The sequence below is a fragment of the Acinonyx jubatus genome, chromosome B4, assembly GCF_027475565.1.
Source record: "Acinonyx jubatus isolate Ajub_Pintada_27869175 chromosome B4, VMU_Ajub_asm_v1.0, whole genome shotgun sequence".
In the NCBI taxonomy this organism is placed as follows: domain Eukaryota; kingdom Metazoa; phylum Chordata; class Mammalia; order Carnivora; family Felidae; genus Acinonyx; species Acinonyx jubatus.
This window is the reverse complement of record NC_069387.1, coordinates 77,597,758-77,620,411: the sequence shown is the minus strand read 5'-3', so window position 1 is coordinate 77,620,411 and position 22,654 is coordinate 77,597,758. Positions and strand designations below refer to the sequence as shown.

Genomic DNA, 22,654 nt, shown 5'->3' with positions numbered 1-22,654 from the left:
CTGGCCACAATGGTATGAAACTAGAAGTCAGTAATAGGAGGAGAACTGAGAAATTCACAAACACATGGAAATGAAACAGTAGTTTCCTCAACAACTAATGGATCATAAAAGAAATTCAAAGGAAAATAAAAAAGTATCTTGAGACAAATAATAATGGAAAAATAACGTACTAAAACTTAGGGGATACTGCAGAAGTAGTTCTCAGAGGAAATTTTATAGCTATAAACACACATGTCAAGGAAATAAGAGGGGCTCATGAGTGGCTCAGTTGGTTAAGCATCTGACTTCGGGCCAGGTCATGATCTTACGGTTCATGAGTTTGAGCCCCATGTTGGGCTCTGTGCTGACAGCTCAGAGCCTGGAGCCTGCTTCAGATTCTGTGTCTCCCTCTCTCTCTGCCCCTCCCCTGCTCACGCTCCGTCTCTCTCCCTCAACATTAAAATAAACCTTAAAGAAAAAAAAGAACATAGAAAGACCTTAACTAAACCACCTAACTTTACACCTTAAGTAACTAGAAAAAGAAGAACAAACTAAGCCCAAAGTCAGCAGAAGGAAGAAAACGATAAAGATTAGAGTAGAAACAAATGAAATAAAGAATAGGAAAACAATAGAAAAGACTAACCAAACTAAGAGTTCTATCTTTGACCCTTCAAACAAAATTGACAAACCTTTAGCTGGACTTCCCAAGGAAAAGAGAGAGAGGATCCAAATTAACAAAATTATAAGTGAAAAAGGAGGTAAAATAATGGATCCCATGGAAATGCAAAGGATCATAAGAAGCTCCTCTGAACACTCATATGACAAAAAACTGGACACCCTGGAAGAAATGGCTGCATTCCTAGAAACATACAACCTACCAAGATCTAATCAGAAAGAAATACAAAATCTGAACAGACCAATTACTAAGTAAGGAGATTGAATCAGTAATCAAAAATTTCCTAACAAAAAAAAGTCCAGGACCAGATGGCCTCACTGGTGAATTAAACATTTAAAGAAGAATGAATGCCAATCTTTCTCAAACTCTTACAAAAAATAGAAGAGGAGGGAACACTCCCAACTATTCTACCAGGCCAGCCTACCCTGATACCAAAGGCAGACAAGGGCACTACAAGAAAAGAAAAATACAGGCCAATATCCCTGATAAACATAGATGCCAACATTCTCAAGAAAATTCTAGCAAACTGAACCCAGCAGCACATTAAAAGGATGCTACACTATTGGGGCTCCTAGGTGGCTCAGTTGGTTAAGTGTTCGACTTTTGATTTTGGCTCAGGTCATGATCTCATGGTTCAGAAGATCAAGTCCTGGGTTGGGTTCTGCACTGACAGCATGGGGCCTGCTTGGGATTCTCTCTCTCTTCCTCTTCCCTGCTTGTGTACATGTGCCGTCTCTCAAAATAAATAAATAAGCTTAAAAAAAGAGCCTTACATTGTGATCAAGTGGGATTTATCTCTGGCATACAAGATTGGTTCAAAATACACAAATCAATAAATGTGATACATCACATTAATATAATGAGAGATAGGGATGCTCGGGTTGCTCAGTTAAGCGTCTGTCTTTGGCTCAGGTAGTGATCTCACAGTTTGTGAGTTCGAGCCCCACATTGGGCTCTGTGCTGACAGCTCAGAGCCGGGATCCTGCTTCAGGTTCTGCCTCTGTTCTCTCTGCCCCTCCCCTGCTCATGCTCTGTCTCTCTTTCTATCTCAAAAACAAATAAACCTTAAAAAACTAAAAAAATATATAATGTAAGATAAAAATCATATGATCATCTCAATGAATGTAGGAAAAGCTTTTGAAAAAACTCAACACCCATTCATAGTAAAAACTGTCAGCAAACAGGGCCACATATAACAAGCCCACAGGTAGCATCATACTCAATGGTGAATAATTATAAGTTTTTCTTCTTGGATCAGGATCAACACAAGGGTGCCCTTCTTACCATTCCTATTCAACAAAGTACTAGAAGTCCTAGCCTGAGGCATCAGGCAATAAAAAGAAATAGAAGCTGTCAGAATTGGAAAAGGAAGAAGTAAAATGGTCTCTCTTTGCAGATGACATGGTTTTATATATAGAAAATCTTAAAGACTCCACCAAATAACCATTAGATCTAATCAATGCATTCTGTAAAGTTGCAGGACACAAAATCAACATACAAAAGTCAGTAGTGTTTCTACACACTAATGATGAATTATCTGAAAGAGAAATTATGAAAATGATCTCACTTACAATAGCATCAAAACCAATAAAATACTTAGGAAGAAACTTAAGCAAGGCAGTGACAGATCTGTACACTGGAAGCTGTAAGACATTGATGAAAGAAGTTGGATAAGACATAAATACATGGAAAGATATCTGTGTTCATGGATTGGAAGAATTTAATATTGTTAGAATGTCCATACTACTCAAAGCCATCTATAGATTCAATACAATCCCTATCAAGATTCCAATAGTAATTTTTTTTTTTTTTTACGAAAGTAGAAAAAATAGTCATAAAATTTGTATGGAACTACAAAGGAGTGCAAATAGTCAAAGCAATCCTGAGAAAGAAGACCAAAGCTGGAGGCATCACACTTCCTGATATCAAAGTATACTATGAAGTTATAGTAATTAAGACAGTATGGCACCAGTGTAAAAACCGACTCAGAGACCAATAGAACAGAATCAAGAGCCCAGAAATAAACCCATTTATGCATACACAGTCAACTAATATTGATAAGGGAGCCAAGAATACTCAATGGAGAAAAGACATTATCTTCAATAAATAGTGCTGGGGGAATTGGGTATTCACATAAAAGAATAAAACTATCTCATAGCACCCACAAAAGTGAATTCTTTAATGGATTAAAAACTTAAAGGTAAGACCCGAAACCATAAAACCATAAAACTCCTAGAAGAAAAAACAGGGAAAAAGCCTCTTGACAAGGTCTTGGCAATGATGTTTTGTGGGTTTGACACCTAAAGCATAAACAACAAAATAAAAAATAAACAAGTGGGACTCTATCAAACTAAAAACTTCCACACAGCAAAAGAAACAATCAACAAAATGAGAAGGCCACCATGGATTGGGAAAAAATATTTGCAAATCACATATACGATCCAAATTATATAAATAACCTTTACAACTCAAAAGCAAAAAAATCCAGATAACCCAATTAAAAAATGGCCAGAGGACCTGAACAGACATTTTCCCAAAGAGGAAATTAAAATAGTCCACAGGTACATGAAAAGATGTTCAATGTCCCTTATCTTCAGGGAAATGCAAAGCAAAACAACAATGAGATATCACCTCCCACCTGTTTGAATGGCCCCCATCACAAAGGCAAGAGATACAAATGTGGGCGAGGATGTGGAGGATAGGGGAAACCTCGTGCACTGTTGATGAGAATGTAGATTGGTGCAGCCACTATGGAAAACAGTGCTAGTGTCCTCAAAAAATGAAAAATAGAACTCTCCAGATGATCTCGTAATTCCACTCCTGGGAATATATTTGAAGGAAACAAAATCACTATGTGGAAGAGATCTCTGCACTCCATGTTCATTGCAGCATTATTTTTTTTTAAGTAAATGTTTATTTATTTTTGAGAGAGAGAGAGAGAGAGAGAGCGCGCGCATGGGAAGGGCAGAGAGAGAGGGAGACGAGAATCCCAAGCAGGGGAGGCTATTAAGGCTCACGGAAGCTAACTCTCACACCAGCAGCCATATGGCTGGTTAGTGGCTTCTAGGGCTGCTGATATCAAGCCGTGTGTCCCTTTTCTGTGAGGCTATCTCTGTCCCACCCCTACTTCCCTCTCTCTCCAAATCTTCTCGTCCTTCCCCTATCGTGGCTCTCAGAGTCACCCCTTTCCCTCTTCATCTCCACAGCTCCCTACTCTGAGCTTGGACCTCACTCCTCAATCTATACCCAACTGGTCTATGCCCTCCGCCCCCCCCCCCCCCCCAAACCTTACTACCAAATCAGGAGAGTGGCCTCCTGTGTTGAGGCTATCATTGTATCCACCCCATCCCGGACAACCTTAGACCTCCTGATGATTCATGTGAACCCCTCTTGGTGGATGTCCCCTGTACTCTGAGCCTGGTCACCCCATCCTCCTTGGAAGAGCCCAGACATGCCCCATGAAAGCTTCCTCTAGGGTTACGGGAAGGTCTGCAGACGGGCTGTGAGCCAAACCCTAAACCACAGCTTAGGAACACAAAGACTTAGTGCTCGGCAAAACCAGTTCCACCTTACCAAACTGGGTGGTCTCCAGCTTGGGAAGACAGTCACACTTTCAGAGTGATGTTTCTCATTGCAGGGGGTGGATCGTAGGCCACCCCTGATGTCCAGCGCCTTCTAGGAATAACAGCTACTGTCCTCTAGTGCTTACTGTGGGCTGGAGCCACTGTCAACGCTCTAGCCGATTCACTCCTCCCAACAGCCTCTGATAGAAGTACTGTTATCATCCTGATCTTGCAGATGAGAAAGCTGAGGCACTGAATGGCTAAGTAACTTGTCTAAGGGCACTCAGCCAGTAAGTAGCAGAGCTGGACATGGAACCTAAACAATCTGATTCCAAACCCCAAGTTCTTAACAGCTGGGTTATGCTGCTTTTACGGAGAAAGATACAGAGGACGGGATGCCGAAGCTGGAAGGGGACCTTGGATGCGATCCAGTCCAAACTTTTGATTTAATATGTAAGAAAACTAGGGTTGAGAGCTGGGAGGACTTGCTAATGGCTGAATAGAACAAGCAAACAGTTTTACTGAAATTATATTTACAGCTTAAAAACTCGAGATATTTGGGTTATCATGCAATAAAACACAAGGATTCTATCACCTGTCTGGAAGGTCCACTAACAACAACGTGTTCCTTAGAAATACTTGTTGAAGGCTGGGAATGACCAGCACACAGGGGTTCCCACACAGAGTTCCTGGAGCCTGAAGACCCCAGGGACCGCTTGGGGTGGGAGTGGGGTGGGGTGGAGGCTAGCCCGTGAGAAACCCACACTTCCCTGCTCGTAACAGCAGTCGGTCAGAGTATGTCTCCTTTTGTCTGTTTTACAAGTGGGGCCATGCAAGTCTTGGATGGCAAGAATGGTTTTGCCATCCGTATGTGTCAGGTCGTCCCTGCTTGCACGTGCCCAGGGTGGGAAAACCTTCCCTCCCCCATTCTAGGAGTCCTCACCTCTCACTGTTCTTCCTGGCCCCTTCCTTGAATGCCGACTGCTTCCTTCCTACCGAGTCTCTGATCCCCAAGTTGACTCTGGCTGCCCGAAGGGTGACTCAGGCCCAGTGTGCGGCCGAGGTCCAGTGACAGTGACTGCAGGCACAAGGGCACGGATCGGCCAGGGAGGGCGGGGGTACTTTCTCACAGCGCCAGCCAGCTTTGGGGCTGCGTGAACGACCTCGGGATCTCTGTAATCCCAGGCTGAATGCGAGTGCACACCTGCCTCACTCAGAAAGCCCTAAACAAACACACCCTCCTGCCCCTGCTCCACACCCCTGTCAGCGAGCCATCCTCTTTGTAAGTGTTCTCTCTTTTTTTTTTTTTTAAAAATTAAAGTTTATTGCTTATTTTTGAGAGAGAGAGAGAGAGAGAGAGAGAGCAAGCAGGGGAGGGAGGGGCAGGGAGAGAGGGAGACACAGAATCTGAAGCAGGCTCCAGGCTCTGAGCGGTCAGCACAGAGCCCGACGCGGGGCTCGAACCCACTGACCCGGGGATCAGGACCCGAGCTGAAGTCGGTCGCGACCGACTTCAGCTCGGGTCCTGATCCCCTGGCCCAACAACCTCTTTGATGAGAGTGGGAACAGTGGCTGGAGGACAAAGGGTCACCGAGGACAATAGCGGAAGCTGGGGGGTGGGATGGCAGCCAGCTTTTAGACTTCGCTGTCTGGTAGAGTCACCTTGCTCCACCTCCTGAGTCCAGCCTATGTGGGCAGCAGCCGTCTCTCCCTTTTCTAGGGAAAGACCCTCATGTGTGCTTCTGTCACTCCACGAAAAATCTGCCCCTGCAGACGGGAGGCATGTCTACCTTCGGTTTCCCATGTTACAGTTTGAGGGGTTTGTGAACTTCTGGCAATTCTGACTTAATAAAGGCACAGACTATGGCTGTAGTCTAGAACTTTCTTCCTGTTTGGCTTGGGTTTATTGTAGGATGTGTAATTAAGTTAATTTGCTTCTAATGAAAAAAAAATTAAACAATTTTTGTAGGTGCATACCTTATTTTTTTAATGCTTCAGGTTTTTATTTAAATTCTAGTTAGTTAACATATAGGGTCATATTGGTTTCAGGAATAGAATTGAGTGATTCGTCACTTACATACAGCACCCAGTCACAAGTGCCCTCCTTAATGCCATCACCTACCTCGCCCACCCCCATCAACCTTCAGTTTATTCTCTGTATGTAAGAGTCTTTTATGGTTTGTCTCTCTCTCTTTTGTTTCTTTTCTCTATGTTCATCTGTTTTGTTTCTTAAATTCCACATTTGAGTGAAATCATATGGTATTTGTCTTTCTCTGACCGACTTATTTTGCTTCGCATAGTACCTCCCAGTTCCATCCATGTAGCTGCAAATGGCAAGATTTCATTCTTTTTGATTGCGGAGTAATATTCCATTACACACACACACACACACACACACACACACACACACACACCACGTCTTCTTTATCCATCAGAATGGCTAACATGAACAACACAGGAAACAGCAGATGTGAAGAAAGGGGAACCCTCTTACACTGTGGGTGGGAATGCAAACTGGTGCAGCCGCTCTGGAAAACAGCGTGGGGTTTTCTCAAAAAGTTAAAATAGAACCCACCCTACTACCCAGCAACTGCACTATTCACCCAAAGGTTACGAAAATACGGATTCGAAGGGGGCACGCACCCTGATGTTTATACCCTGATGTTTGTCTACAGTAGCCAAATTATGGAAGAAGCCCAAACGTAACCACATTAATTTGGATCTGGTTAATTGAACGGCACAGAATCGGTCCCTGGGGACAATGTCCTACCTAATTGGATGCTTGCAAGGACGAGGTAATGTAAACAGAACAACCAATCATGTAACGAGAGAAAGGGCAGAAAGAGCAGAGACGGCTCTACAGAGCATGCTCGTTAAGGACCCTGTTGATGCCCTGTTGGATTATAAACTATGGTTCTGTAGAAGTTGCTGTATGTTTTTTTTTTCTTTTTTTCCTGCAGGTGTTGTGTGGGGCAGAGTCACTGATGTCAAGTGGTATAGAGGTTAAGGTCATTAGACTTTGCAGTTAGACGGATAGGACTGGTTTCTCACTGCCATCACTTCCTAGCTGTGTGACCTCAGGCAAGTTGCATAACCTCTCTGAGCCTCAAATGCCTGCAGCCCTAAACTGAGCATAGCAACACCTCTTTTACAGGGTTGTGGTAAGGAATGGAACTATTATCAGAAAAGCACCCAGTGTCCCGCACATAATGGCAACTGTAAATGACAGTCCGTTCTACCTGGAAAGCACTAAGCCCTTTCCTTTGTTTTATTTTTTGTCTCAGGGTGGTGTGTGCGTTAGCATTAGCTCCATGAGCAGTACCTCAATTGAGAAGCACCCACAGGCACAAAATAAGTTGAATGTTATATATCATCTCACCCCAAATCCCTTCCATCCCCACTTGCGTTCTGTTCTAGGCTCTGGGCACGAGTGGACACAACTCCAGGTGCAACACCACATCATTTTCTCCTAGCATGGGAGTGTCACAGTCACAGACGACAAGGCACAATGGACATCTCAGGAGCCTCCTTGGGGCTTCACCTCTGCAGATATAAACCTTCCTCCCAGCCAGGAAAGTTCTCGTCAACCGTTCAGGGGCAAGAGGATGGAGCTGTGAGTGGGAGGTGTGGAGACCCAGGTGAGGCAGCTGGGGTCTGAGCTCAGGCTGCAATCCTGGTGGCCTTCCTGTCTCCTCTCAGGGCAGGACAGCCGAGCATCAGACCTCAGCTCCACAAACGGGGTGGCGCCAGATCTCCTCTGCTCCTATAGCTGCAGCCCCAGACACCTGGAGTAGCTCTGCCTTCCTACCCAGCCATGCCCATACCTGAGGTCAGGGTGGAGGGCAGTAGACCCTGGGATACCAGTGCCCTCAGAGCCCCCTTGACCTGAATGGTCGGGTCAGCCAGGTTTGTTCGGGTGACCAATTCTGGACTGGCTGCTGTAGAAATTAGACAAGTGGCTTCACGCCGGGCAGGGTGATAAGGTGAGAGGCCGGGGGCACCGAGCCTCTGGGACGGGACTGATGTGGGTTCCAGTCCTGGCTCCACCACGTGCTACTGCGTGACCCTGCGGAGACCCTTTAGGAAGACAGAATGGTGCCCTGTGTGCAAAGCACTCAGCACAGGGAGGGCATGAAGCTGGCGTTCGATAAATACTCATGGAAGGAGGGAGTGAAGTGTCAGCGGCATCCCTTGTAGGAAGTGGTCCTCGCTCTAGGGTGCTCACTTACTCCAGGGGGATGGACTACCCAGTGGGTTTTCTTCCGTGGACCTTCCATGGAGCCTGGGAGCCTCCTGTCTTCACAGCCACTGCTCCTCCACCCCCCTTCCACCTGAACCCTGACAGGTGGAGCTCCGCAGAGGCTGAGGTAGGTGGGACTGGGGGGGGGGGTGTTACAGATCAGAAGGAGAGAGGGGATGGGGGAGGGGAGGGGAAGAGGAGAGAGTCCCCCGCCAGTCCATTCTTCCATGCAGCCCCGTCCCTGGGAACTGGACCCACCGCCTCCCTCTTTGCACCCCACGGGCCCTGCCCTTTCTCTCTGCAGGGAGGGAGCTGTTCATTTCTGCCGTGGCCAGCTTTTGGTAGGTCAGGGTCAGCTTGGGCCTGTGGGAATTACCCAGGCCCCAATCACTGCTGTGCCTCAGATTTGCAACGGCAGTCTCATCAGGGCTTTAGAAGAGGAGGAGGGCCACAGATTTGTCTAATTTCTCATCTTAAGTGGCAATGGCAAGGTCTGGGCCAGGTAGGAATGAATGTCCACTGACCTACTATGTGCCAGGCCCCGTAGGTACGTAAGAGGCAGGTGTCGAGTTTCTAGATGAGAAGATGGTTTGAATGCATTCAGCTAAAGTGAGAGAAGTCATACAGAGAAAGACAGATACCGTATGTTTTCACTCTTATGTGGATCCTGAGAAACTTAACAGAAGGCCATGGGGGAGGGGAAGGAAAAAAAAAAAGAGAGGGAGGGAGCCAAACCATAAGAGACTCTTAAAAACTGAGAGTAAACGGAGGGTTGATGGGGGAAGGTGGGAGGGAGGGGAAAGTGGGTGATGGGCATTGAGGAGGGCACCTTTTGGGATGAGCACTGGGTGTGGTATGGAAACCAATTTGCCAATAAATTTCATATTAAAAAAATAAATAAAAATTAAAAAAAAACAACGAATGCATTCGGCTAGTTAGTGGCACCAGGTGGGATTTGAACACAGATCCATGTCACTCAGTGGGGAAGAGTTTAAGTTAGGGCTTAAAAACTAGGATTTTGCACTTATTTTCACTCATTTATTTCTGTTTATTTTTGAGAGAGAGAGAGAGAGAGAGAGAGAGACAGAATGCAAGCAGGGGAGGGACAGAGAAAGAGAGGGAGGCACAGAATCCGAAGCAGGCTCCAGGCTCTGAGCTGTCAGCACAGAGCCCCCGACATGGGGCTCAAACCCTTGAACCGTAAGATCATGACCTGAGCCGATGTCAGACGCTTAACTCAGGCACCCAGATGCCCCTGGGATTTTGTGTTAAAAACATTGCTCTGAGAAGGGGCTCACGGGCTTCACTGTTCTGCTAAAGGGGTCCTCAGCACCCAAAGAGTTACAAACTCCTGCCCCGAATGCGGGGGTCATTACAGGAAAACAGAACATGCCCTGTCCTGGTGGAGTGGAGGGAACAGCTGGGCAGCAAACGGAGCAGTGGGGCACACGCCGTAGGGATGGGACCCAGGCTGGAGAGCGCTGATCTAGAACCCCACAAACACAGACCCGAACAGAGGCCAGAGAAGGAACCTGAGTCTTGAGGGCCAGAGACAGAGTTCTGTCTCCTCAGTCCCCAGCTCCACGCCTGGCACATAGTAGGGTCTCGACAACCGTGTCAAGTTGAGGTGAGTCTTGATCTAGGTTTGGAAGGCTATAAGGCTGGAATACGGGTTTCTCCTTTTGTGTGTGCATGTGGGCCCCAAGTGTGCGTGGAGGAATAATAACAAGGAGAATAAACATGGGGGCAGCTTCTGATGGTTTACGATTATCATCTCGTTGCATCTTGAGAGGAGCTGCAGGGAAATGTTTGTATTATTTCCAACTTCCGGGGGAAGCCTCTGAGCCCAGGGCAGTGACTCGCTCCAGGTTTGCGGAGCAGGGGAGGGCGGGGCCTGCACTTGAACCCAGGCCCTCGGTTTCCAAAATCTGTGGAATGAGAGAATGGGCAATGGGCCATCTTGTGTGGAGCCGGGGGGGAGCCCCTGAGAGGCTGTTGAGATGGAAGGGGCAGTGGGTGGGGGCCCCTAAGGGCTGGGTCCAGGCAGGGGCCTGTGATTCAGGAGGCCCTGGGGCACCGGTTCAGGTTCTCCTGGAGGGGAGTGTGTTGGGATCCTGTAACCTGTGCCCTCCGAATGACATCTGTAGGTGTGTTTAGTGACATACTCAGCAGGTACGGGAAGGATGGGCCTGTGCCAAAGGCCAAGCCCAGAGATGTTTCAGATTTTTCCCTTTATGCCCCTGCAACCAAGCCCTGCTGCTTCAGCACATATAAGAGACCCAGGCTGGGGCTGCAGCATTCACGGGCCTGGCCCCTCGAGTTTCTCTGAGAAAGCCAAGCTCGCTCTCCTCTCCGCAACCATGATCTCCAGACAGCAGTGCGTCCGAGGCGGGTCCCAGGGCTTTAGCTGTGTCTCGGCTGTCGTCGGCGGGGGCAAGAGGCCTGCCTTCAGCTCAGTCTCCACGTCTGGGGGCATGGGCCGCTGCTCCTCTGGGGGCTTCGGCAGCAGGAGCCTCTACAATCTCGGGGGGAGAAAGAGCATCGCCATCAGCATGGCCGGGTCCCGGCAAGGCGCTGGCTTCGGGGCTGCTGGAGGTTTTGGCGTTGGCAACTTTGGTAGTGGATTTGGGGGTTCTTTTGGTGGACGGGGTGGTCCTGGCTTCCCCGTCTGCCCTGCTGGGGGGATTCAGGAGGTCACCATCAACCAGAGCCTGCTGACTCCACTCCATGTGGAGATCGACCCCGAGATCCAGAAGGTCCGGACTGAGGAGCGGGAGCAGATCAAGACCCTCAACAACAAGTTCGCCTCTTTCATCGACAAGGTGAGCCGCCCCTTTGGCCAGACACAGTGGTAGAAACCAGGGGTCCACGTGTCCTGGGCTTTCAGACCTGAGCCTGCCACAGCGTTGGGAACCACTGAACTTCTCTGGGCCTCTGTTTTCTAGCCGTTAAAGGGGGCTCATTCCTCCAAGTCTTCCTCTTTTGTCCATGGGGGTGGGAAGACAGGCTACTCAGAGCAATGCAGTGTTGGGAGTCTTCTTAGATGTGCTCTGTGACACTGGGCAAATTGCTCAACTTTGCTGAGTCCAGGCATCCCTGTTATACGGTTTCCCTGGGTGCATTGTTTCCCTGCTGTTTTCTCAGGTTTGGTTTTGGAAGTAACGTGGCTAATAATCTAATGATTAGCCAAAATTAATTATAGTTAATATAAGAATTTAACTATTGGCACTTTTGTTGTTGGAGCAGAAGAAAACCAGGCTGGTTTCCCAAAGGCAAAAGGGACCAATGGGACCCTGGAGAGTCATCTTCTTCATCCTCCTGACTCTGGGCAGACTTGCTCATTTCTGGGTCTGTTAGAGAGGAGGGGTTGGGTCTCTCCTTTTCTCTTTGTACTCTAACTTCCTTTTCCATGCAGGGTCTAGAGATTCAAGTCCTTTTTTTTTTCTTTTTAGATTTATTTATTTTTGAGAGAGAGAGAGAGAGAGAGAGATGGACTGTGAGTGGGGGAGAGGTAGGGAGAGACGGAGACACAGAATGCCGAGCTGTCAGTACAGAGCCCGATGCGGGGCTCGATCTCATGAACCGCGAGATCACCACCTGAGCCGAAGTTGGATGCTCAACCGACTGAGCCACCCAGGCGCCCCTAGAGATTCACGTCCTTGAAGCTCAGTTACAGCCAAGTATGATGGATGATAGCAAGCAGATAAGCCCAGATTTCTAAGTCATCTAAAGATTAATGATTTAGTGGATGAGTGTAGTACATTTAGTCAAGGGTGCCTTGATTGTCTGTGCATCGAAATCTCAGTCCTCTTAGAATGTACGGGGCAAGAATGAACAATCTTGGAGTAGACTGAGTGGGAACGTTTTCTCTTCTTACTAGTTGGATAAGCCGTCAGTAGCTTAAAGAGGCTTTATGGTGACTCTAGGACACGCAGATATAAAAGCAAGGCCCAGAGTTCGGTGCTTCCTTGTCTCATCTCCCCTCATCGGATCTTGTGGGTTCAGACTGTGATCAGTCACCCTTACCTGCTTTTCTTTCAGCTCTGAAGCACATACAGTGGGAATATTGTGCCAAACTGCTACCTTGGCTTATCTTGTTGGATCTCTTCGTAGAGAGAGGGAAGGTTCAGGGAAGTCCCCTTGGAGAGTGAGCCTGGCCAAGACTGGGAATGTGTCTAGGGCCTTGGTGCTAACTATTGATACTCAGTTGTGCACAGGTTTAAAGAGACACCTCAGGCCCACTTATTCCAAAAATCTTCGGTGAATTTATCATGCCTGTGCCTTGGGTCAGCATCACTTTGAATGCAAGAGTTCCCAGACTGTGGTTTTATCTCCTAGTTTTGTTTATTTTATTATTGCATAGAAGTTCAATGTTCTTCTCAGCAAGTTGCCTCAGGGCCTCTGGGTCCCTGTGGTCAGGAAGTGGTGCCTGCAACACATGCGTTCCATCGTTGCCATGGAGCAGGGCCGCCACGTTGATCCCAATGGATGGTGCCTGGAGTTGTGACACGGTGGCCCTACTTGTATGGCTTTTGGGTCACCTGGGTGGCTGTGGCCAATCCTCCTGCCAAAGCTTCATTCAGGCCCTCATGGGCTGGCCGGTGCCTTTTTAACACAGGTGCGGTTCTTAGAGCAACAGAATAAGGTCCTGGAGACCAAGTGGAACCTCCTCCAGCAGCAGACGACAACTACATCCAGCAAAAACCTTGAGCCCCTCTTTGAGGCCTACATCAGTGTCCTGAGGAAGCAGCTGGATACCTTGGCCAATGACAAAGGACGGCTGCAGTCTGAGCTGAAGTCCACGCAGGACAGCGTGGAGGACTTCAAGACCAAGTATGTGTGGAGCACGGAGGGGCACCGCCTGCCAATATCTGCCCAGCCACGCCCCAGGGTCCCTGGGTTCCAGTCCAGTCATTTAGAATCTCAGCCTCTGAAGAGATCCCAAAAGCGTCAGGAAGGTTTTCTAGTTTGTTCCCCTGCATCCACATGGTCCCATTAAAAAATGGTGTGAGGCCTTGTTGCCCCAAATAGAAAACGAGTGATGCATTTGGGGAATTGGGCTTGCTGCATACAAACAAGATCAGAAACTGCACAGATGAAAAGTAGTAGGGCATGGTCAGAAGAATACAGGTTGTGGAGACAGACCTTGTTTGGATACTGATTCCTCCACTTACTAGCTGTGTGATCTTGGGTAACTTGCTTAACTTCTCTGAGCCTTAGTTTTCTTCATCTTTAAAATAGGCTAATAATCCTACCTTTTAGCTTTTGAGAATTAAATGAAATTAAATAAGTTCGAGAAAAGAGGTAGCATAGCAATGGACATAACATGAACATTTAATGCAGTACCTCTTACTATACTTACTATGGTGTAGACCTGAGAAAATACTGATCTGCTCTCTCCATTCGCTCTCGCACCAAACAAAGAGAGCTGGAGCACTGGCAGCATTCCTGAGAATTTAATCCACCAAAGGGTCAGCCCTTCTATAAAGATAAAACCAACCAGACCATGCGGGGTTCTCCTCTTCACGCCTTATTTCTTGAAGACAGTCTTTATAAAGTTTGATTTTTCACTTCTCTGAATAAACCAGGGTCTAGACTGGTCTCTCATACATGGTAATTAACACATGTAAGTTGAATGAGCATTTGCATGAAAACAGCAAAATGCAGCCAATTACTTGGATATTTCCAAAGAGTTAGATGTTTGAAAGCCAGCAGCAGAGATCGGGGAAACACTAGCTCACTGTGCGGCTTTTGTCTTTTCCTTCCCACCCCTCCCCCCAGGTATGAGGATGAGATCAGTAAGCGGACGACTGCCGAGAATGACTTTGTGGTCCTCAAGAAGGTAAGAGATGAAGGGGGGGAGGGGCTATGAGGGTATCCCTTCCCTCGAGAGTGGTCTTTGGCTGGAATCATGGGTTTGGTTCATCTCGGCCTCATCTTTACCCCACTTGGTACTCGCCAGATCTATGTGGTCAAAGGAGTGGGTAACTGCACCAGACCCTAAGGAACTGAAGTTGGGGATAAAAGCCCATTTGGATAAGTAGTTTCCATTTCTGCAGCTGGCTTTAGGGGCAGAGTATGTCAGACGATGAGTCCTTTGTCACCTCACCTGTACTGAGAAGCTTTCCCTACATGCTGCCGAGAACATCTTTGTGTGTCACTTGACATTCGTTCCCTTGCCCCGCTTGTGATTTCTGTACCTTTGTCTCTTATCCCCCACCTCTGCAGGATGTGGACATCGCGTACATGACCAAGGTGGAGTTGGAGGCCAAGGTGGATGCTCTGAACGATGAGATCAACTTCTTGAGGGTCCTCTTTGCTGCGGTGAGGACTCCATCCCCGTCCATTCAAAGAAGGCAGTCCCTCATGTGTGAAGCTGCTGCAGGCATTCACAGTTCTTTGAAAGGACTCCAGCTCCCTTACTTGCTGAGGGCACTCTCAGCAAGGTCATGGGTAGAAAGAATTCAAGTGAGAGACTCAACTCGGAGGTTTTTGAAACCAGATGTGGTCTTAGGAGGAGTGATTAGATCCAAGATTGCATGGGATGGAATGTCTTGCTGTCCAGCATTTCCCTGGTGAAATGAATCCATTCATTGATCACCTGCTTGTGGTTCCCAGAGAGCAGCAAAGACCAGAAGCATTACTTTTTTTGTCTTGAAATGTCACCACCAATCACCTGATTTCTACATAAAAACTTACCGCTCTCCCTACACATTGGGATGCCAACCCTACTTCCATCTGAGTCTGTGGCATGGCCATTTCCATCACCACAGTGGATTTCTGGTGTCAGAGATTAGGGAAGACTCTCTGGGGAAACTGACACGAGACATTTTCCCTGCAGGAGCTGTGCCAGATGCAGACTCATGTTTCAGACACGTCCGTGGTCCTGTCCATGGACAACAACCGGAACCTGGACCTGGACAGCATCATCGCTGAGGTCCGTGCCCAGTATGAGGAGATCGCCCAGAAGAGCAAGGCGGAGGCTGAGGCGCTGTACCAGACCAAGGTGGGTATTGGGGACCTCTCAGGAGCTGGGGGTGGTTTCTGGGACTCTGCTTTTGATGTTTGTGAGCAGGTAATCACCACTCAAGCCTGAGAGATGTCAGAGATGAACTCATGTCCCGGGCATCACTAGTCCTGGTCTAATTTGAGATTACATGATATTTTGTATTATCCCTGCCACCTATTATTGCTGACTTCACTTGAGAGTAGACCCTACCCAAACAGCCCTGACCCTTCATTCCCTGTGTTTTCCTGGATATTAGGTCCAACAGCTCCAGATCTCAGTTGACCAACATGGTGACAGCCTGAAGAACACCAAGAGTGAGATCTCAGAGCTCAACAGGATGATCCAGAGGCTGCGGGCTGAGATTGAGAATGTCAAGAAGCAGGTAAGTGTCACCACCTTCTAGCCATGGAACAGGGCCAGGGCAGGTGTCTCCATAGCAGACAAACAGATCTGGTAGCAGGCCAGGAATCCTAAGCTTGTGTGCAGGGGATTTGTGACTCCTTATGTAAACCACACTCAGGTCTTCTTAGCAATGTTCTACTTAACCTGACATGACGCCCTGGTAAATAAGGTTTCTTGGCTCTTTTTCATTGGTTTTTGCTCATCTTTATCTAATCAGTCTGGTAGGGATGTTGGCGGGCCCTGGTGGTAGTAAAGGAAATGTATGAATAGGACAGGTAGGGAGAAGGACAGAATCCTGACATCTTAGCCCAAGTGAAGTTGGCACAGCAGAGGGGCAGATAGAGAAGGCTTGACATGAGGGCACTGATGATTGCCTGTTCAATGCCATTGTCTACAGTGCCAGACTCTGCAGGCATCCGTGGCTGATGCAGAGCAGCGTGGGGAGCTGGCTCTCAAAGATGCCTACAGCAAGCGCACAGAGCTGGAGGCCGCCCTGCAGAAGGCCAAGGAGGAGCTGGCCCGGATGCTGCGGGACTACCAGGAGCTCATGAGCGTGAAGCTGGCCCTGGACGTGGAGATCGCCACCTACCGCAAGCTGCTGGAGGGCGAGGAGTGCAGGTGGGATGGGCAAGGCAGAGAGGGAAGGTGAGGGAGGGAGATATTCTGGAGCCTTGAGTTTGCACCTCTGCCGGGTCACCTGCTTCAGTGTTGCATGGGTGCGTTATGAAGCAGGGCAGTGTGGACAACAGGTTCACATTCAGACCTTTAACTTGGCTACATAAGGATGGGATATGTATTTGAGACCCTCTCATTGCACGGAGCCTGGCTCCGGGCTTTGCTGTGACTCACTGCTCTTTCTCTCCCCCACAGAATGTCTGGAGAATGCCAGAGTGCCCTGAGCGTCTGTAAGTACCTTCCACCCCTTCCATGGCCTTTTGTCCACCCCGGTTCGGGGGAGACCCCTGGGTGCCAGTGTTGTTGGAATAACCATACCCTTTGTGTCTCTCCTGCAGCTGTGGTTGGTGGTGGCGCTAGTGCTGGGACCATCGGCGGAGGATTAGGAAGCTGCTCTGGGTTTGGCCTGGGCAGTGGCTTTGGCTCTGGCTCCGGAAGTGGCTTTGGGTTTGGTGGCGGTGTCTGTGGCAGTTCTGGCAGCAAGATCATCTCTACCAGCACCATGATCAAGAGGTCCCACCGATAGAGGAGACAAGGTCCCTGCAGCCCTTGAGCCCAGCTGGGCCCAGCCCTGGTATCTCTGTGCTTCTTTCACCCCTGCCTCCACCCTCCTTCTCTGGGGCTCATCTTCCCAGTGTCACCTCAGTGTGGACTCTGCCCTCCTGGAGTTTGGTATCTTCCTCTCGATTTGGTCCTGGTTACCACCTGGAATGAAAGGGGTGTCAGCTGATTCTTCACCTTCTACAGGCAGAGGAGAACACAACCAGGGTCACGTATGTCCCCTCCCAGCCCGTGGCCCCAGATATCTCTCTACATCAGGACCAAACTCCTCTGTTAGTTGGCAGCAACCTGGCCTGCAAGGTCAGGACAGGAACCACTCAGGGTCCCATCCACCTCTTCTCCTCCCCTCTATCCATTTTGGGTGAATCTCTAATAAAACGCTTTTGTCATTCACTTTGAGTCATTGTCCTTGTTCCCTGGGGAGAAGTCTCCAGAATTCAGGTGGGAGCAAAGGAGGCTGGGGCCTGAGGGATATGTCTGCACAGATCAAGGCCATCATCTAATCTGGGAGAGACGTGCTGTGTGTGGAGTCTGAAGGCTGCTCCAGAACAGGGGCACAGACTCCCAACAACCAACAAGTACACAAAGATGGAAGACAATCAGAGCAGGTCCATCTCAGTGTGGAGCCTGCAGTGAGCCTGAAGGGAAGGGGTAGAGGAGAGGCAGTCAGGGGTTCTCCAAGGAATATGGAACGAGAGGTTAGGGAGCTTATGGAGAGTTTATACTCAGTGTCTAGCAAGGCCTCCCTACTTTCATGAAACTCCCCGCATGGGACTCAATCTAACTGGACCAGCAAGGGTTTCTGGAACTTCTAAGAATCAACAAGATCCCGATTGCTGGATGGAGGGATGGAAGCATGTTGTTCTCGCAGAGCTTTCATGCCTGCCCACTTTCCCATCTCAGGTGATTATGTCTAGGGTTGTGTCCATACTGCTGTCCCTGAGTGGTGAGGACGTGGGGGACGGGAGGCAGGTCTGCTTAGAGCGGTAGAAGGCGAGGCTGCCTGATTGGGCCAGCCCTGGAGAAATGAAGATGAGGTGAGGGCAGTGAGAGGTGGGGGTCTGGTTATAGCATTTGTGGACACCCTGTTTCTATATTGGACCAATTTCAAGCTATGCCGAGGAGCATAATTTTCCTGCACCGTTCCCCGTGTGGTCTGACCTAAATCCCTCCGACTGCAGACGCAGGAGGCACTCGTTCCCTTGGCCACTCAGTTGGAGCTTCCCACCCTGGACTGCCAGGCAATTCATTCAGACTCCAGTCCCCCCAGCACAGTGCCCATGGGGCCCTTCTGCGTGTAGACAGAAGGGCACACGGGTTGCCCAGGGCCTGTCCCTGCCCAAGTGGCCTTCACACAGACCTGGAGGTGGGCTCAGGGCAGCAGGGGCAGGCAACAAAGCGTTAATCTCAGGGGCTTGTGCTCCCTGGGCTGGAAAGGCTGGTCCTTCTTCAGCCCCGCCCTAATCTCCCCTTTGTCTTGGGGCTCACCCCCATGTGTCAGACCAGGAAGTCTTTGACTTCTTCCCACCACTGAGCCCCTCCCCTGGGAACATGCTGAATTGGCTCTTTTGTAAGTTCCTGGAGCTGGGAGGAGGAGTCAAAAGTTAGCAGTAAGGGAGGGACTTCTCAAGTTCACCCACCAGGAAGGTTCGGGTTGTGATGGGCCACCCTGAGGAGCTGGGGGCAGGTTACCGAATTTCTCATACCCGCTGAGCAAGTCAAATGTGGGACTAGCCAGCCTGAGTGGCACCGCTAGGCCTCCAGGGCCTCTTTTGTTGGATATAATGGTTTACACAGGAAACTCAGGTCAAGTGCGTGTGTGTCTTTGAATAAATGTGTTTCTGCAGGAAAGTGGTTATGTGAGTATGTTTGTGTTTCATTTCTATAAAGAAGACTCCTGGTTCACCTACAAGAAGAAAAGCATTCCTGTTGGTCTCTGTTACCAGAACAATCCAGGGGAGTGGATCCTGGCCATGAGCCATAGGTCTGGAGCTGGCTGGCTATTGAAAGGGGATTATTATTTGTGGGGAAAGTCCAATTCTGAGATGATAGGCACCGCTCTTCTCTTAGATCTTTGAACTGGATCTGGCCAGCTCTTTGTGTTCAGGGAGCTATGGAGACACAGACTGTATTACTTACCCTTTGGAAGGCCCCTGCAGTCTCCACACCCTCCCCCCACCCCCAAATGCTTTAATGTGAGGAGTACTAAAACCACTTCTCACATTGTAATGGCCCAAATGTGGGTTGGCAGATGTTTAACTCATTTTATTTGGTTCATCTGCCTTGACCCCCACTCTTCAGGCTCTTGACCTCCAGCCTTGGCTGCAACCTCACTGGTGGTTTGGCTCAGGCTCCAGGCTCACAAGCAATGACCTTATTTGCATAGGTCCCTCCCCCTTTGCCAAGACCCTCTGCTCTGAGTCCAGCCCTCCCAGTTTCAGAAAATTCTTGCCAACACTTCTGAAGTCTTTCTGCCTTGTTGCTAGTAAAACTGAAGGATATAACAGAGAGGGATTTATTTAGTGTTGCCCCCTTGTGGGATTTTGGTTTTGCCTGCTATGGGGACTCAGGTTTTGGATTTTAGGACCAGAGGACCTCAGAATAAGGCAGGTCCACTGCCATGTCTTGAGTGATGGTCAAGGTTTAATGAGACAGTGATCTAGGGAAATAACTAAGGGAGCTGTGTCCTCCTTTGTTAGCCCTTGAGGCAAGGGAATAGTGGGTCCGGCCAGGGCAAAGAGAAGGAGCAAGCTGAAGGAAGAAGCCATTTTAGCACCTGTTCCACCCTTTTGCTGTTTGAAGGTAGAGACTTAACAGTCATCTTTCTATCCCATGGAAAGAAGGCTGGGAGTGTAGGACCGTGGCCATGAAGGGTCTTGGTGGGAGCCCCAGGACTCAGGCTTGTTGTTGCCCATGGTTTCTTGCATCTGTGGGGTTTTTACTTGAAGTGCTGTGGATTTGGTCCTCAAAAATTCAAAGGAGAAGCTAGACGAGCTAGGAAGAGGTTTTGGGGAGAAAGAGTTTGGACTGCCATTTGCCTTTCACCTGTCTGTCATCCACCATCCATCCATCTACTGTCTATCCATCTGTCCATCCAACCATCCACCCATCCATCCACCCATTTATTAGCTTTTCAATTTTCTAGGGCAGGGACTGTGTTTATTCATTTTGATATTTCAAGGCCAGTGTGCTTGTCACATAGTAGATATTTCACAAATGTTGGTTTAATGAACCAATGTGAGTTGGTTTAATGAACGGATGTCCTAGGCAATGTTCTAATAAGAATTAGACGATTCTTTCAAGGAGTTTTCAATCAGGGTAATAATGTCTAGATAAAAACATGCACATATATAACCTGGAAGAGATGAAGAGGGAACTCTGGGCCACCTGCTTTTGGGGTGTGGCCTTCAGGCCCAGGGTATTCTTTGGATTCACATCTGGGAAGTGCCACACGTGCACCTCTCTCCCCTTCAGGCAGCTGTAATGCTAAACCTTGGCCCTGCTCTGCCCACTTTCCCACTCTTGTTTACTGTGAGCAAACGTTCCGGGGCCCAACAGGTTTGTCGTCACTCCCTTATTTCCTGGTAGAATCGTCTTTCCCCTAGCGACATCCATTCCTTCGATATTTGCTGCGTGCTTTCCTTATGCTGGGTGCTGTCTCCTTGGACTAATTACATAGTATCCTGTGGTCCCCTTATGTCCCACCGTGATAGCACCCTCTGCCTGGTGTCCAACGGGATTCCCTCAAAGCTGCAGCAGAGAGGAGAGCCCTGCTTTTCAAATCATTGCCCGGAAAAATACATTTAAATTTCCTGTTAACTTTCTCTTTCCCAGGTTAAACGATCACTTAACTCCCCCCCCCCCCCCCCGCCTCTTTTAGTTTTTGTTTCAGGCAATTTATTTCATAACTTCCTAAGTTGTTTTTGGAATCTCCCACAGAGGACAAGATGGGATTTCTGCTACTGACAATCTCCAGTTTGAGAAGCATACTGGACAAACAGGATTCAGCACAAACATGGTGGAGAGCTCCTATCACTCAGGACAATCTTGCTTAGATAAAGCATTATTGAGGGCGAGCCTCCCTCTCGGTTTTATTGTCTTTTTTATCTTCTCTGTAAGTCTGCTTTGCGGCCATTGTTCTTTCAGTTTATTCTTACAGCAGGACGTGGAAGTGAGTTTTGTAAAATCAGGATGCAAGTTTCTGTCTTGGAAGGTAAAGAAGGTGAAATGGGTCTCAACACAGTCTGCCTTGACCTCATAACCTACTCTCTACACAGCTGCCAGACTCATCCTTTTACAAGTCACCTCACGTCGGGGCACCTGGGTGGCTCAGTCAGTTAAACGTCCAACTTCGGCTCAGGTCATGATCCTGCAGTCAGCGGGTTCGAGGCCTGAGTTGGGCTGTGCGGACAGCTCAGAGTCTGAAGCCTGCTTCAGATTCTGTGTCACCCTCTCTCTGACCCTCCCCTGCTCATGCTCTGTCTCTCTTTCCTGAAACCCTTCAGTGACATCTCCTCTCACCTCTTCCCTCATTCTGCTTCAGCTCTGCTGGCCCCATGCCATTCCTCAAATGCTCCCCATTCTCCTGCCTCAGCCTCAGGGCCTTTGCACTTGTGGTTCTCTCTGCCCAGGACACCCTTTACTCACATGTTTGCATGTCTTGTTCCTTCACTGTGTTTGGATTATCCGCTCAGGTCCCCTTAGACCACTCTCTATGAGATAGCACCCCTTGTCATGTCTACCCCCCTTTCCTGCTGTATTTATTTGGTAGTGCCTTCCACTGCCTGACAAACATGTATTTATTTCTTTATTGTCTGTTTCCCACTGGCATTGTGGACTCTAGAAGAGTGGGGACTCATCTATTGTGTCCACTATTGCTTTCCTGGTGCCTAGAATGGTGCTTGGTAAATAGTTAAGTGCTCAATAAGTATTCATTTTATAAGTAGACAGAGCCCAGGAAGGCTGATTAGAGCTGATGTTTGCATCTGTGGAAGAAGAAGGATATTAAGTCAAGAATATGATGGAGAACACAGGGTGCTTGGGTCCTTGCTAGAGCAATTAATTCATTGAATTAACCTGTGAATGTTCCAGAGCAACAGAAGGGGCCCTACCTATTCTCACATTAGGACAGAAGCACATCTCAAAGTGACACACAATGACAAATGGAAAATAATAGTGACTGTTTCCTGAGTACTCAGTATGTGTAGGTACCATCCTTAGAGTTTGCCATGCATTATTTAATTCAATGCTTGCGACAACTGCGGAAGATTAATTTGCTATTATTATCATCTTACAGAGGAGGAAACTAAGGCTTGGAGAAGCTTAGTAACTTGCCCAAGAACACAAGTGAGAAGCAGAGCCAGGATTCAAGCCCAGGACTGCCTGATTTACCTGGGTAAAGCCCCTATCTTATCTCCAGGTGGGACTCACATGAGCCAACGGTTAAAGAAGGGGACAGAACCTTAACCTGCAGTGAAAGAAGCACAGTGTCCACATCACAGACAGTGAGGGTCCTCCTAGGGGTTTTGCCACACACTATGTCACCCCTG

At 48.4% G+C, this 22,654-nt stretch overlaps 1 protein-coding gene across 1 annotated transcript; it reads left to right on the top strand.

The window, feature by feature from the left end:
• The first annotated feature begins 10,575 nt into the window (after window positions 1-10,575).
• Window positions 10,576-17,480, top strand: KRT4 (keratin 4). Its single transcript, XM_015084599.3, has 9 exons — window positions 10,576-11,280; window positions 13,077-13,291; window positions 14,240-14,300; window positions 14,687-14,782; window positions 15,300-15,464; window positions 15,724-15,849; window positions 16,267-16,487; window positions 16,740-16,774; window positions 16,883-17,480. Exons 1-9 carry the CDS (start codon window positions 10,642-10,644, stop codon window positions 17,068-17,070), a joined length of 1,746 nt encoding a protein of 581 aa, XP_014940085.2. The 5' UTR covers window positions 10,576-10,641; the 3' UTR covers window positions 17,071-17,480.
• Window positions 17,481-22,654: the final 5,174 nt, after the last annotated feature.

Bases quoted from the DNA above. Each gene is read 5' to 3' on its own strand.
- KRT4 (XM_015084599.3), top strand. From the start codon at position 10,642: ATGGGCCTGTGCCAAAGGCCAAGCCCAGAGATGTTTCAGATTTTTCCC. The intron at 14,301-14,686 runs GTAAGAGATGAA...CCACCTCTGCAG, and splicing joins ACTTTGTGGTCCTCAAGAAG to GATGTGGACATCGCGTACAT. The intron at 14,783-15,299 runs GTGAGGACTCCA...TTTTCCCTGCAG, and splicing joins TGAGGGTCCTCTTTGCTGCG to GAGCTGTGCCAGATGCAGAC.